At 45.9% G+C, this 16,240-nt stretch overlaps 1 protein-coding gene across 4 annotated transcripts in view; it reads left to right on the top strand.

Moving 5' to 3' along the window:
• Nucleotides 1–2,477: 2,477 nt before the first annotated feature.
• The window catches only part of LOC147455947 (N-terminal acetyltransferase A complex catalytic subunit NAA10-like), an 80,546-nt gene continuing 66,783 nt past the window's right edge, over nucleotides 2,478–16,240 (top strand). For 2 of the 4 annotated variants that reach the window (XM_086514573.1, XM_086514572.1), the window contains exon 1: nucleotides 2,502–3,336. In XM_086514573.1, the coding sequence (XP_086370699.1) occupies nucleotides 2,714–3,310 (597 nt within the window). In that variant the 5' untranslated portion in view covers nucleotides 2,502–2,713 and the 3' untranslated portion in view covers nucleotides 3,311–3,336. Of the gene's footprint in view, nucleotides 3,480–16,240 lie in introns of those variants that run through there. The other 2 variants (XM_086514571.1, XR_015188423.1) reach the window with 2 other exon arrangements.

The raw sequence follows: 16,240 nt of genomic DNA, 5'->3' as shown, positions 1-16,240 counted from the left end.
AATGCTTTCATTTAGCTAAGTTACGAGCATAATTGTGGTGCATGAAGCTCTCTATCTTTGTTGCACCATCAAGGTCTCAAGGAACACAAAGCTTGTATTGTATGAAATCTCTCTTCATGGGAGAAACTATAATACAAAAGCCTTTAGGGGGGGGACCGTCTCCACATAAATCCAATCCTCAATTGTTGTCAAGTTTTCTAAATCTCTCTCTTACATTACTTAAGTGTAATGATTATGTTGCTACCTCTAATCAAGTCACCCTCTATTTTCTCAAAGTATTCTCATAAAAATGCTCACTACAATTTTCTTAATTCCGCTATTCTCAATGTTCATAGTCCAATTCCATTACACCTTTATATATAATTTTCTTCCTATTCACATCGTGCAACGAATGGTGCAAAGGTCGCATCGAGGGAAGTGTCAAGTTTGTAGATCGACTCCACTAAGCATCGTTTGCACACTTTGTGTCCGCTGAGGAGCTGGAGATGGTCCAATTCTCTCTTCTACTCGGGTGTATGTGTGTGTGTGTGTGTTGTGCGCTAATAAAAAGAGGAAAATGGTATAACCTTTCTATCACCCAAGAGTGGTAGATTGGTTATGCCATTTCCCTCTTGAATAATAGGTCTTGAGTTCAACTCTCCTTGTTGGATAGATCTTTAAGGTCTCTTGGGATAGTTTCCTACGACGTTAAAATACTCTTCTTCTCGGGGGGGTGTGCGCGTGCTAATAAAAAGAGGAAAATGGTATAACCTTTCTATCACCCAAGTGTGGTAGATTGGTTATGCCATTTCCCTCTTGAATAACAGGTCTCGAGTTCAACTCTCCTCGTTGGATAGATCTAGGTCTCTTGGGATAATTGCCTACGACGTTAAAATACTCTTCTTTTCAATGCAACGGATACAGCATTCGATCCCATTTTGCCACATCAATAACACACCTGCCCGGGCGGACGTGTGAGACAGAGGCCTTACTGTGTAACCACGCCCTCTCGTTCCAACTCGGACCGAGTCAGACCCATCAGCCATATGGCCGGTTCAGACTACGCGACAAAAGAGAAATGCATAGGGGCGTCAATGTTCCATGTCCAAATTTGATTGGTTGAAGTTGAGGGCATTCTTTCGCTGGACCCTCCATTCTTCTGAACCACCCCCCCCCCCCCCCCCCCCACCACCACAAAAGAGTTGATGGCCTCTCTTAGCCTGCGCACATGCCCCGGTGCCGGTGGCAAGCTGATCGAGGGTGAAGGCTTTCTGCCTACCGGGAGTTCGCGCACATGTCAGAGCTCCGACGACCCTCAGCTGCAGAGTCAACTGCGTTTGTCGTGCTGTCAGGTGCCACAGCCAATCACGTCTTTCCTCTGCACAAACGGCTCTCCACCGGGGGTGACCGTTTAGGCTGCTGCAATGATGTTCTGATTGTGCCGGTGAGAGCGCCGATGGCTATGTGCAGGGGTGTGGTGGGGCACTGGTGGGCTTGCTACGCTTTTGCACCGGAAATGGCCACCGTTGCACTGCATGTGCGTAGCCTATCTCAGGCCGGGTTCACAGTAGGCGACAACAGGGAAAGCTCACCTTCAACCAGCGAATCACATTCGTGCACGTCAGACAAGAGGTTCACATAGCGCGGCGGCAGCATTGCAAGGAAGGTGCCAGCGCACGGTAGAAATAAAGCTGAACACTTCCGACCCCCCCCCCCCCCCCCCCCCCCCCCCTCTGACCATCTTCTCTTCCACCCTCCACGTATGCAAGAAATGCCTCGTTGGAACAACTTTTTTATTTGTAACCTTCTTTTCAAATTAAAAAAAGACCATCTTGTTGTCTTCTAGCCTAGCTTCCGCCCATCCCCTAAGTTCACATTGGGCGGCAGAAGACTTCATCCCTTCTCTCTTCCACCCTCCCCACTGTGAACATTTAGCCGGTGGAAGAGCGGATAATGCACATCCTCCACCCGGAAGATGGCATTTTAGGATTCTCTTCCGCTTTCCCAATGTGAACCCACCCTCAGCCCCCTTCGCTTTTTCAGTGTTCCTCCTCCACATTGTTCACACTAGCCGGCGGAAGATTTGAGCAGATGTGTTTCTTCACAGACAGCAGGCGGCGGAAGGCAAAGCACGCACGCTTGCAACCAATCAACTTGCGCCATGTCACTTGCTCCGTTCACAGACAGCAGGCGGCGGAAGGCAAAGCACGCACGCTTGCAACCAATCAACTTACGCCATGTCACTTGCTCCGTTCACATCGCACGGAGGAAGTGTTTGAAAAAGGCTGCCAGTTCGCGGAAGAGAATGCAAGCTTTTCTTCCGATCCCCCCCCCCCCCCCCCCCCCCCCCAAAACTCTCCCACCCTCCACGTCTGCTGAAATCGCCGCGTTGTCAAAACTTTTTCTTTTTTTATTATTTTAATAACCTGCAAACTTTTAAAAGAAAAGCTTTTTAGTGTTGCTTCCGCCGGCCTCCGGTGTTCACAACATGCGGCGGATGAAAATTAGCGAGCTTGGTACTTCCAACAGATGGGCGGAGGAAGAATGCATTCCAAAGCTATTCCGGCTGGAAATTCATCTTTTGAGGTGTGATTGCCGCCGCGCTAGTGTGAACTCAGCCATGGTTGGACTGGCAATCGCGCGCTGCGAGTGAAGGTAAGAGGAGCGCGCTTTCTGACGCGAGTCTTTGAGGCTTTCTTTCTGTCAGAGTCGCCCACGTTGGCTGATTTCGCAGATGGTGTGCATTCGGCAAGCAACTGTAGATGACCTCCTGGCTATGCAGACATGTAACTTGATGTGTCTGCCCGAGAATTACCAAATGAAGTACTATTTCTACCATATTCTTTCGTGGCCTCAGCTGCTATATGTCGCAGAAGATTATAACAAGAAGATTGTGGGCTATGTGCTCGCGAAGATGGAAGAGGAGTCTTCGGAATGCCACGGCCACATAACTTCCCTTGCTGTGCTTCGCACCCACCGCAAGCTTGGCCTTGCCACCAAGCTCATGAGTGCTGCCCAGAGAGCTATGCAAGAGGTATTTGGAGCTGAATATGTGTCTCTCCACGTCCGCAAGAGCAACAGGGCAGCTTTTCACCTCTATACAGAGACCCTTGGCTACAAAATTCATGATGTGGAGGCCAAGTATTATGCAGATGGTGAGGATGCGTTTGACATGCGCAAGCAGCTGAAACCCAAGGCTGTTGAAGGAAAGTCTCATGCTGGCAAATCGTCTGTTGAGCACACAGAGGGCTCACGTTCTGCAAATAAACACGCAAGAGATGAGGATAAGAAAGGAGTTTCTGTCCAAAAAGGAGATAAGACGGATACTTAATCATTCAATTTTCCGGTTGTGAGGAGGTTTGAGATTATCTAGTGTCTAAACCCTGAATGCTTTTGAAGTCTATGATGACTGTGTTTTGAGTTGATATGTTAGCAAGCAAAAGGAGATAAGACGGATACTTAATCATTCAATTTTCCGGTTGTGAGGAGGTTTGAGATTATCTAGTGTCTAATTCCTGAATGCTTTAAAAGTCTATGATGACTGCGTTTTGAGTTGATATGTTAACAAACAAGGATTTTTTTTTTTTGCAAAATATACCGGTTTTGCGTTGCTTTATTCTTGGTTTGTTTGTTGAAGAATCTCATTTCAAGGTAAGCTTATTTTGCGAATCCATGTTTGCTCATTTGCCTATGACTGCGTTGTTGTAGGAGTTTGAAGGTTGGGAATTGTTACTTAGCACTGTCTTGTCCTTTATGCTAATGACTTTATATTTGAGAGTTTTTATACAAAGTGAGTTTTTATTCAAGGAAGCTTCTCTCATCTACGTTGCCCATTTGTTTTACTCTGTTTTAAGTTCTTATTGTAAACACAGAAAACACAGATATTGAGTACTGATTTTTTTTCGTTTTACAGATTCATGTATTTGTTTTATCCCTCCTTATATTAAATACATCGAGACTTTTTTGACCTTATGATGATATACAGGTTGAGTGATAGTTTGATGGGCACCTAGATAGCAATTACAGATTTCAGCTAAGTAAGCTAGCATCTTTACAGGCTGTCCATACACTGCCATGTCTGCAATCAAGCTGTGCAACAGGGCTACTACACCATCTATTTTGTGACACTAGGCCAATACATTTGGGTCATAGATGGGTGTAGTCATTGAGATGGCCCTGGATGAGCCGATGGCCCCTTGTTAAGTGTCTGTAAGAATCTTCTCAAGCCTTTTTTGTCTTTTCTGAAGTACACCCCATTTGGCATACATGTTGGCTGTTGTGTTCGTGAACACTCGTCAACCTCGAACACTGGAGAAGGAACAACTTGTCTGTCCTATGAAGAGGAATCCTCTTCCCTGGTGTCATTTGCTTTGTCAGCCATAGTGTAATTCCAAGTTCTTGTGCTTTGTGTCCTCGCTGAAAACCAACCAAGGCTCACTTCTTAAGGAAAAAGTGATTCTATCCCGGGGACGGAACCATGAAACCGGCCCGTAGACTCGCTAGAGGACGGTAGACTTTAGCTTTTACCCGATCTTAACATTGTTAAACCCCATGATACAGAGGAACTTCACAAATAAACGTGTGATTGGAATTTAACACTTCAAACAAAAACATGGCTTAGCAGCTAGAGTACTTCAAACAGACAGCGACACCCTGTAGGCTCCAAAGACTGGTGCCCCTTTTGGTATTTCTTCACTCTTATTGCAAATACATGATCCGAACGCTTTCACCTAACTCTCACCAAGCTCTCCAAACCTGTCCATGGCTGTAATTGCAGGTTTTTGACCCAATTTCGCTAGCATAACCGCGCCGAACCCCTGTAGGTCAAAACTACAGGTCAAAGACACTTTCCCTTGCATTTTGGAAGCTTTTCAGTGAGCTGCAGCTCAATGTCAGTGTGCTGTAATTCTTTGTTTTGTCATGGTCGGGTGCCTTACACGCACCTGCAGAAAAACACAGCAGGCTGCAATTTTCTGTTTTGGTTCGTTTTGAGCAGAGCGAACTCGCCTACACGTGTCCAGGTGCTCCCGCACGCAATGGGATAGTTCCCCTTTGAATCGGATGAGTTTTCACGCGAGAAAACTCTCTGTTTTTATAATCCTTTGTGATGGAATTGTCAGTAGTACCTGTGGGGGATTAGCAATTAGCTAATCCGGTTCCTATATAGAAGGCTTTTGCCTTAGCAAAGGCGCATAAAAACCCCAGAACTGTACATAGTCATCTGAGAAGCCCAACTACCAAATGTGCAAAGGGGAGAGAGATGCACGAGAGCAAATCATCGCACTACATGAGACAAGGGAGAAGGCAAGTTTTCCATTAAAGCTGTGATCACTTGCACTTACTACTCACACACACACACACACACACACACACATTGTGTAGTCACAATGAGTTGAAAATCAGCCCCCTTCTCAAATTTGGGCGCCCACTCTTGGTGATGAATTTGGCAAACTGCTCTAGAGCCGCCATGTGTCCCCTTTGCCTCTTTTGAGTTGATTTCCTAGTACCCACCAACTTATAAGTGTCACGTGGGGCCTAAATGACTTTGAATTGAGCCTAGCCACCCTCTTATTGCTCGGATTTCAGTGCCGATCTACCCGACCATCTCGTGGTGATGTGCCCTTCACTGTTGTGGTGATTTTCTCGGCCATCGACCGTTTCACATTGGCCACACAATGTCAGGCCATTTGTGACTTCGAAAAGAGGGTCCCAAAAATTAAATAAAATCAAGGGAAAGAAACCAACAACTAAGGTTACTGGCTGCCACAACCACGTGACAAGTGCATGTCTACGACCTCGGACGTTGCCCGAGCAAGGGGATGCTGTCGAATGGTGGCTATTGTCTGGTGGTTCACTCGACGCGTGCCACCGATGCAAAATCAAGGGAAAGAAACCAACAACTAAGGTTATTGGCAGCAGGCTGCCATAGCCTCGTGACAAGTGAATGTCTACGACCTCTGATGTTGCCCGAGCAAGGGGATGCTATCAAATGGTGGCTATAGTCCGGTGGTTCACCCGACGCGTGCCACCGACGCGTGTCCATAGGCTGTCTGGGAAATCCTTTCGCAAGTTCATTTCAAGGAGCTCGAGAAAGGACTTGAGTAATGAGGGAGTAGAGAGGGAGCTTGAGGCCAAGGCTTGATCAATGAGAGAGTGGAGAGGAAGCTTGAGGTTTGAGCAATGAGAGACACTAGATTAGAAAGGACACTAAGCAGAGGCTCTTGGGCATTGGCACTTGAGTGTGGAAAGCTGAAGGCTTGACTCTTGAGGCTTGAGCAATGAGGATTGAGGAGGCCAAGCCCTCCCTTTTGTAAGCTATGGAAGCCCCAAATGTGCCTCAAAACTCCCCCTAAAAGCATGGTGAAAATAGGTTCCAAATGGCTAAAAACTGTCCCAAAATTGGACTGTTTCAAACTGTCCATTGACCATTTCTCATTCCTAATAGCCTAGCTGTTCTGAATGCCATTCTCGTTGTTGGGGTAAAGCCCCATGTGGCCGGTTAGGTCAGGTATCCGCCCACTATACTTATTCATTATGTACATAATAGAATAAGGGGGCTCACATGTAGAGAGTGAGTTTTAGCCTCCTGCAAACACAAGGTCTCCTTTTCTCCTCTCTTCTCCATTGCTGCACACACACACACACACACACACACACACGCTCTCGCTCGCGCACTGCAACTGGTATCAGAGCTCAGGGATTGGGAGCACCATTGGAGCTCAGCAGGGAAGCAGGCAAAGAAGCAGCAAAAACTGCAGCACGTTTTTGCAGATCTGTTTTGGCCTACCAAAACGTTTTCATTCTAGCCGATTCCCGCGATTGCTGACCGGTTTTTCGTTCTCTTCAACTTTGCAGAAGAAAGTTTTCTCAAAATCTTCACCAATTTTGAAATACGTCACTCAGACTGCCTCCACGTCTAGGGTACACAGGTGCAGATTTTTACAGATCTGTTTTGACCTGTATAAACAACACATTTTAGGTCCATTCCCGCATGGCCCAACCGTTTTCGCGTGGTCTACAACTTTGCAGAAGGAAGTTTCTGCAAATTCTGAGCGGTTTGGAAGATATGAGCTGACATGCTGCAGAGTATTCGAAAAGTTGAAGATTATGTATGCATATTGTGGTGATTTGCTACATTCAAAGAGCTCGGATTGAGCTTTTGTCATTCTCTGGTTTTGCGCATTGATGTTTTTCTCTCAGTGAAGAGAGTGTGGGTTGATATTTTCAACACATTTATGCGCACACATTGAGAACACTTTGTGGATGTATGCATTCTTGTGGACTCTCAGGTTCGAGAGTGGTTTCATCCATAGGTTATGTGCATTGACTTATGCGATTGAGCAGATTTTGGAAAGTGTGGTGCATAGATTTGCAGAGAGTTTTGCAAGCATTTTTGGCATGATTGTGAGCTGAATTTTCAGCTCATTTGGATGCTCTTTGATACACATTTGGTACATGCTTGATGCTCGTTTATATTGCCATGTGGATGCACATGATGTGCGCTTTTCGGCGGATGGTATTCTTCGCCTTGCAATGGCATATGTGGGCTGATTTTCAGCTATTTTGAGCATCACTTTGTGTCATATTTTGGTTGGTTTGCATCCAAGTTTATGCTAGTATATGCTTTGCTTGTAGAGTGCGGTTGATGCACTTTGTGTTTCGGATTACAAGATTGTTTTCCAAGTTTAAGGAGTTGAGACTTTGGGGCAATTCATGTATACTTGAGTGCGGATTTTGTGCATGATTTGCTCATGGTTTTGAGCATGTTTATGGCATGTATGTTTATTATGGTTAGATAGCCAAATACTGCCGAAACTTTGTCGGATTTTTCTTGCGAGTTTATTTGTTTATGCGCATGGTTTGCAATCGTGTTTTGATTGCATTTGGCACTTAGTGGTTGCTTTGCCATAGTGTTTTGGCATCGCATTGTGAGAGTGTTTGCTCACCGGATTATGTCATTTGACATACATGTGGTAATCTCTTCAGGAGGGAGATTGTTGATGATAGTTTCATCGATTACCACATAGTGCTCTTGGATTAGAGCGGGTGTTTTGGCATCATTTGAGCGGTTTTGCTCACTTGTTTTGTTACATTGATGGCCATATTTGCTGATACTTCTCTTAGACAGCTTATGCCAGCTTATGTTGTATTTTGACAGTCCTTGGTATATGAGTTAGCCAGGCTTTGGCTATTGTCAGCCGATCGATTTGTGCTTGGTCTTGTCACAGGTTATCGCCATGGATTTGGCATGTACATCATTGTCAGGGTTTGTGCTTTTCCATACAAAGTTTGATGGTTCAAACTTTGAACATTGGAAAGCAGGTATGCATGATGCATTGACTCAGTTGGGCCAAGTGTTGCCACTACAGGGCATGGATGCTAGGCCGAGTCTATGATTGACAATGAGTGGGAGGACTTGGATGAGCTTGCACGTTCGACGATCATGTTACACCTTGGTGAGTCTGTCTATCGCATTGGTTTGGATGCATGTACAACTAGAGAGTTATGGCAAAGATTGTGCAATGCTTTTGGCACAAATGAGTCTAGAGAGATGCCTACAATCAAAGGACGATCTTGCAGACATAGAGATGTTGTGTGTTGGCATTGTGGTTATATAGGGCATGTACGTAGGCGTTGTTTTCGGCGGATGAGACAGCGTAGGAGACAGCACAAGAGGGATGCTATCACTTTGGATGATATGGGAGTAGATGTAGCGTACGTGGCTATGCATGACGGAGATATCGACTTTGCTTCCATGTTTACTCTTGACTTTCTTATGTCGGTTTTTGACGACACATTACCTTCGCATTGGATACTAGATGTGAGTGCTAGGTTTCACGTCACGCCGAATCGTGAGTGGTTTACCACATATGCTAGTGGTATGCTTGGACGTGTGTGTCTAGCTGATGGTTCAGTGCATGACATAGTTGGTGCAGGAGATGTCAGACTATCGTTACCGAGTGGTGCATCATACGTGTTGCGACGCAGAGCTTGATCTCTGTGAGTCACTTACGAGACAGTGGATGCCAGGTAGTGCTGGATGAGCACAGTTTCCGATTGCATCGTGGACAGCTAGTCATAGCTAGAGGTGCTAGTGTTGGCACGATTCATGCGATGCGAGTACTTCATGTGCGAGACGGCACAGTTTTTGTGAGTACGCAGCCATGCAGAGAGATGAGGCATGTCTCCTTTGCGGATAGGTTGCATGATGCTCCAGTTTGTGAGCATGTTGAGCCAGTTGTGCAGATAGTTGTGCAATAGGGCATGTCATTCGTGGATACGATGACGGATATGGATGACTTGAGTGCTCAGGATTTAGCCGTGATTCAGTCATTCATGGATATGCTTAGGCTAGAGGCTGATGTATGTGAGTTAGAGCTAGGCATTGCTCTTACCACACAGGGTTCAGGACAGGTAGATGCTCTTGGTGCGCATGTGACATGCGATGGACACGAGGATGGATTCCAGGGATCGGAGTTCGAGTGTCAGGGTGATTTCCATGAGTGGAGTTCTGAGCCAGATTTGACTGAGATGGTTAGATTGGCAGATATTGCCAGGATTGCATCAGCATTCGGGAGTCTCATGTACGAGATACTCATCTCGAGACCCGAGATTGCATTTGCGGTAGGTGCATTTGCAGTTGGAGCAGTTAGTCATACAGTGACTGACCTTGGCCTTGAGCATAGGGGTACTTTGCAGCGTACGGTGAGATACCTGCAGGATATGTGCGGCTTTGGTGAGGAGTATGGTGTCGATCGCTCTATACTTCCTCTACGATTAGAGCTGGATACACACAGATTCAGTGAGCCAGTGGGCGTTGGCTGAGGTCATACTTGTGATGGCTTTGTACAAGTTTTGTACTGTTTTCTTTTCTCTCTCACGGCCACATTGGCCTTTACGTGGGAGGTTGTTGGGGTAAAGCCCCATGTGGCCGGTTAGGCCAGGTGCCCGCCCACTATACTTATTCATTATGTACATAATAGAATAAGGGTGAGTTTTAGCTCCTATAAACACAAGGTCTCCTCTTCTCCTCTCTTCTCCATCGCTGCACACACACACGCTCTCGCTCGCGCACTTCACTCGGGACGTCCCTTTGCAACCCTACTGAAACTAGCGGCTAGCCATTCCCGTCTGCCCTTGAGAGTCCCCGATCGCCATTGTTCCGAAACAGCCGTCCCCTGGCACTAGGGTGCCGATCCCCGTTCCCTTGTTTCGATGCCTCGGCTATGAAAATTGGTTCGCCACGGATATAGGTATACAACCCCGATGATACACATTTTCCGAATATAGTTTGACTTAGAGATCCTACTACAGAGTTGTTTTGTCTACAATGTTGTTGGCTATTGGTCGCCCAGATCATTGCCTCAGGTGCCATGCTTTTGGACACATGGTAAGCGATTGTCCTACCCACGTGCAATGTGCAGTGGAATTGATTGGAGGTGAAGTTGGAGATGAATGGTCAGGATGAGTGCTCAATGCGTACTCAGGGTTCCTTTTACTGAATGAGAGATGTACAATAGACTAGAGAGAGAAGAAAGAATGATATTGTGAGTGAAGGTTCTGTGGGTGATAGAGAGAGAAGAAGACCAACATCGGATGGGGTCCCAAACCCCCCTCCAAGGGCCCCTCTCTCTATCGCTAGAGAGGTATTTGCTTTAGATTGCAGAAACGCTGATGCGATGGTCCTAGATGTTGAGATGTTGATGGGATCTTGATGTAGAGGCTTGGTTCTGTGAGGGCTGAAATGCGAAAATGTTGGTGGGATTGATGGGATCTGCAAGTGCTGACGAGGCTGTGGGCTGAAATTTGCAAGGATGAATCTGGGATGCAAAATCGCTGTGGATCTACGGCTGAAATTTGAAAATGCTGGTGCTGAACGAGGGCTGAATTCTGTCATTTTGCTGATCTGGTACGACGTTGCGTTTGTGTGCTGAAAATACTATGGGTACTCATGGGCTGATCATGAAAAAACCCCATGAATGCTGAGGTTCTGTTGGATCTTGATGCTTGTATAGAGGGTACTGATTTATGCTTGAGAAGTGACCCGTAGAGTCACTTATTTATGGAATCTAAACTGGATTGGGCAATCTCATAAAAAATCCCACGATTTCTCAAATTGTCAGTTATTAATGAGTAAATAAACTCACTTATAAGAGGTGCAGTGGTGTATGCATGTCTGTGGGACCCGCCGTTGGCATCATTCCGTATGTGACCATGGTACATTGGTGCATGGCAGAGCGATATGGATCACGCTAGAGATTGATGCCTCTTTGGTAGGCGTTATGTGTATCTATGCTCCCACTTTGGCTTAGGATAGAGTTGAGTTTTGACAAAAGATTTTGAATGTATTGCCTATTGTAGATTCGTGGATTGTTGGGGGTGATTTCAATAATGTAGATACTTGTTAAAATTGTCGGGCAGTTCATGTGCCTTCTTTGTTGTTGTTGCATATGTGAGAGAGTTGCTTGGGACAAACTATTTTTTGCAATTTTTGGTACAAATGCCTGGCATGTCCCATCCTTAACTCGCACTTGTAGTCATTGCAGTTCTCATGGGGATTCAGGAGGCAACCAGGTCACTTACGTTGATGCCTAGGCAGCATCCCATGGTGGGACGATTACGATTTGCAGTGCTACATCATAGTTACCCGGAACGCGGAAAGGGAACAACGATAGGTTTCCCTGTGGAACGGGGGAACGAGAACGGGCCCGGAACGTGAAGCACACAGAACAGGAGGCTTAAAAAGCACTTAAATACTGCAATTTTTAGCGTTCTGTGTTTGAATATAAGTAGTACTTGAGTCCTTTGTCTCTAATACCCACAAAAAACACAATTTGAAGACAATTCAACCTTATTATGACTTGAATGTGATGTGCGGCGCCGCAATCACGGTACATCAGCTCGGCAATGTGTGTGCGAGTAGTGGGTGCAGGTGATCACAACTTTAATGGAAATCTTGCCTTCTCCCTTGTCTCATGCAACGCGATGATTTGCTCTTGCACATCTCTCTCTCCCCTTTGCGCATATGGTAATACCCCACTAGATGACCATGTAGAAATGTGGGGGTCCTATGCATGTTTGTCAAGGCAAGAGCCTTTTGTACAAGAACCAGATTAGCTAATTGCTAATCCCCTATAGGTACGCACATTTCCATCGCGAAGAATTGCGAAAACGGAGAGTTTTCTCATGTGAAAACTCGTCCAATTCAAAGGGGAACTGTCCCATTGCGTGCGGGAGCAGCGGAGACACGCGTAGGCGTGTTCACTGTTTGCTCCGTTTAAAACGATCCAAAACAGAAAATTACGGCCTGCTATGTTTTTTACAGGTTTAGGGTTTCGCACCTAAACTGCAAGGTAATGCCAGGGGAGCCTCGAGAAGGCCTTTGGTGCTTGTACAGGACAATTTAGAGAAATTTCTCGTGAGGAATCTCGTCTAATTCAAAGGGCAAGTGACCCTACATGTGCGGGAGGTCGAGGGCTACCCACGGAAGTGATCGGCATGTGAATGATGGACAGATGCGGTACCTAGTGGTTTTCTTTCACAGTTTTTCAGTATTCCTCTCATCGAGACGGTGAGCGGTCTTGTGGCGGGCAACTTGTAGCAGGCTACAGTGTCACTTTCATAGGACACACAGTTAGTACAGTTGGTCTGGTTTGGTTCACACTAGATGGACTCTTTGGGCTGGGCAGTGACACGTGGCAGGGATACGGACGGTGGTCTACTGGACATCGTGGCCAGGTCACCACCACCACTCAGTTTGGAGTGCAAAACAGGGTATTACAGGTGCTGTAATTTTTTGCAGGTTTAGGTTTTGGCGAGTTTTGATGCCTACAAGTCCGAGGAGCTTCAAGGAAGCTAGGGAATCACCATACAGGTGTTTTGGTGCAAATTGGGGGCCAAAAACAGAGAATTCAGCATGCTGTAATTTCTCGCTAGGATTTGTAAAGTGCTCTAAAGTGCTTGGCAAATCACCGTTTACCTGGGATTTTGTCCGTGGAGACTCTTACTGTTGTTATGCTACCGAAATTGGGTTAGAGTAGGGGAATTTCAGCCCGGTAAAAGTGGGACAGGTTGTAGAAGTTTACATGTTTCTCTCAAGTGCAATAAGAATATAGAAACACCGAAAGGGGGGCTAATCTTTGGGGCCTACAGGGTGTCACTGTCTACAGGCCAAAAGACCTAAAAGCAAGAAAATTATGCGAGCTGCTGATGCGTCACCCGCCTACAGATTGGCACGCGAATTGCGGAGGTCATTGTTGACGTGGTATTGTGGTGTATGGACTGCCATAAATTTTGGGGTAGGCTTTGGCTTTTTGGGCGGCAGTCCAAGGCTTGACATCTTTTGGAACCTTGAATTTTCATATATGATGCTTTTCAATGCCAGGGGCCTTTAACTACAGCCTTGGGGGGCTTACTCTGGCATTCGAATTGTCGAGAGCCCTCCTGGCTTTTGTACCTTTGTGAAGCAATAAAGATAGAAGTATTGAAAGGGGAGACAGAGTTTGGGGCCAATGGATCTGGAAGCGGAATACTGCCGCTTTGTGTCTACTCTCTCTCTCTCTCTCTCTCTCTCTCTCTCTCTCTCTCTCTCTCTTACTCTGACTTTGTATAAGATCCACCACATTGTAACTTTCTGGTCTCATAGGTCACTTTGGCCTTTTGAAGACGTTAATATAACATTTCATTTCATTTCATTTCTCTCTCTCTCTCGCAAGTTCTGTTGTCCAGTTTCTCACGTGTTGCTATTGATTTGTTGCTTCGGGTGTCCAAGCTTGTCATAGTGGTATCAGAGACTAGACAACTCTTCTTCTACGGAGGATCCGATCCTTTTCCTTACAACACACATGGGTTTTCATAGTGAGGAAAGTATTCCACCGACAACCCGACTACGGGAAAGCAAATCAATTGATGAAAGCCCTTTCGGAAGAAAAGGAAATCAGAGGAATATCCCTGCTACCTAGGCCGGATATCTACTTTCGAGGAAGCCAGTGGATCTACGAAGTGTGTGTGCTTCGAGTATGATCCCAGTTCTCCATCTTTATCTTCATCTTCATACAGTCAAGAAAGTTCCTCTTCCTCTGATTCCAGTTAGCAAGAAAAGAGGCAAAAGAAGCGGAGAAAGAAAGAGAGAAGTAGATCCAAGAAGAAGTCTAGAGAGCACCGAAAGCATTCTAGCAGTTTCAAGGAGGACACTTCGTCTACCAAAAGGCGGAGATGCATCGTCTTTTTCAAGCGGAGGCTGATCATTCTCATGTCTTGCGTGATAAAAAGATCTTTTTTTGCATGATTAGTATGCGTTCGAGAACATTTCTACCTAGTCTGATCCATGCTTCCTTGACAGGTTTTGTGAAGGACCAATGCATGTTAGACAACATCTATGAGGCGATTGAGTGGGCATGCCAGTCAAGACAGACGGTAGCTATCATGCTTCTTGATTTTGGGAAGGCTTACGATAGAGTTGATTGGGGTTTTTTGGAGGGCACTTTACAGAGGATGTGCTCAAGAAATGCATTAGTGATGGCAACGGCCATGATGCAATTGCCACAAATATGCTTCACCATTCGCTTCAAAACCAAACAACGAAATAAGTTCTGAAATTTGTCTTGACGCCACAGGCAAAGTCCAACCCTTCTTGTAACGCTTTTCGATCGGTGGCGGGATTAGCGACGCACCAGCATGTCGTGAAGAGGTCTTCGATGTTGTCACGTGACACATCCCAACCCTATGTGTCCGTGGACAAGCTACACCACAGCAGGGTTCAGTCAGTTTAGATTAGCAGTGATCTGACACTTTTGTGAGTCTATTCGTAGACCGTGCATGCCCAGTCACTTAGCATAGATGGATATCCTTCGGTTGCACACAGCATGACCATCGGAATTCCCATCAGAATTCATTAGCATCAGTTAGGGGAATTTTCCAATGCATTTAGCCTATTTTCCTATTTATTGGTTATTTCACTTATTATTTTTAAGTGACTTTCCAACAAAAGTAGGTAGGGCAATTTTGCTAAGTTTCCATATAAGCAAACCCAAGTTAGCACTAAATGGCAGAAGAGGCAGCAGGAGCACCTTGCTCAACAGGCAACTTCTCAGCAAGACCAACCCCCGCGACTACTCTGGCGTTTTCTCCACAGAAGACCTAGCGTTTTTGCATCAGATCAGCCTTGGCGATTAGTGCACAGCAGATTAGGCCCGGCGTCATCACGACACAGCAGATCAGCCTAGCATTTTTGCATTTGCAGAACCCCGGCGACAAAAGGACCAATTTCAGCCCCTGGCATTTTTGGATTTCAGCAGCAAATTAAGACCGGCATCATTCACCTAAATTGTAGCAGATTCAGCCCGTAAAGACCATCAGTTTTCAGCCCTAAGAAACCTCATTTTTCAGCCAAGAAAACGCAGCCAAAACAGTCATTTTCAGCCACCAAAATAGTCCCGAAATTCAGCGATTAGAAGATCTCAGATTTCAGCCATCGTCATCGTCGTCGTCGTCATCATCGGCATAGACCAAGTTGCATAGTCCATTGCATATGCATTGTACACATTTGTGCAATCAAGTAGACCACTCTCGCCGACGAGAGTGGGGCCTTCGGAGGAGGGTTTTACAACCTCTCGGTGTCGTATCTCTTCTCTCTCCTTCTCTCAGTCTCATTCACTTGCATGCACAATCCACTCACTTTGTTCGTGATCATTGCACTCTCCACAAGACGGAAAGCTCTCTCTTTCCATAAGAACTAAAAGGAACCGTGAGCAGTAAAGATCACTAATCTTGAGAAAATACAACATTCATTCCGCTGCACCTAACATTGGTATCAGAGCTTTGGAAGTGTTCTGCATTACTCAAGGAAAGAACCACAATAATTTTTTTTGCTTCTTGTGATCGCACGAACCCAAGTTTACTTGGGTGTGGCGATTCCTAATCGTGTTTTGTTGAAGAGTGATAGGAATCCCAAGAAAGAAGGGCTTGTCCAGCCTCCCCTTGTGTCTCTTTTCACTCATTGAGAGCGGACCGTGCACTTAGCGGCCGGCCAATCGACGTGAGGTGGGAAAAAGCAACCTTGGTGTGAGCGCAAGGCCGCCAAGGGGTGCGCCTGCAGAAAAAGGTAGAACTCGGGTGAAGAGAAGATCCTTCTCAACGCGATTTGCAAGCGAAAGAAAACCTTAAGAACCCCAAGAACCCAAGACCCTCAAGACTCAAGAACCTCAAGAACCCAAGATTCTCACGAATCAAGGACCTCAAGAACCTCAAGAACCCAAGATTC

This window comes from Adiantum capillus-veneris, chromosome 6 (genome assembly GCF_014529385.1).
Source record: "Adiantum capillus-veneris isolate H3 chromosome 6, ASM1452938v2, whole genome shotgun sequence".
Lineage (NCBI taxonomy): Eukaryota > Viridiplantae > Streptophyta > Polypodiopsida > Polypodiales > Pteridaceae > Adiantum > Adiantum capillus-veneris.
Note: the sequence above shows the minus strand (reverse complement) of the source record. Positions and strands in the feature narration are given on the sequence as shown.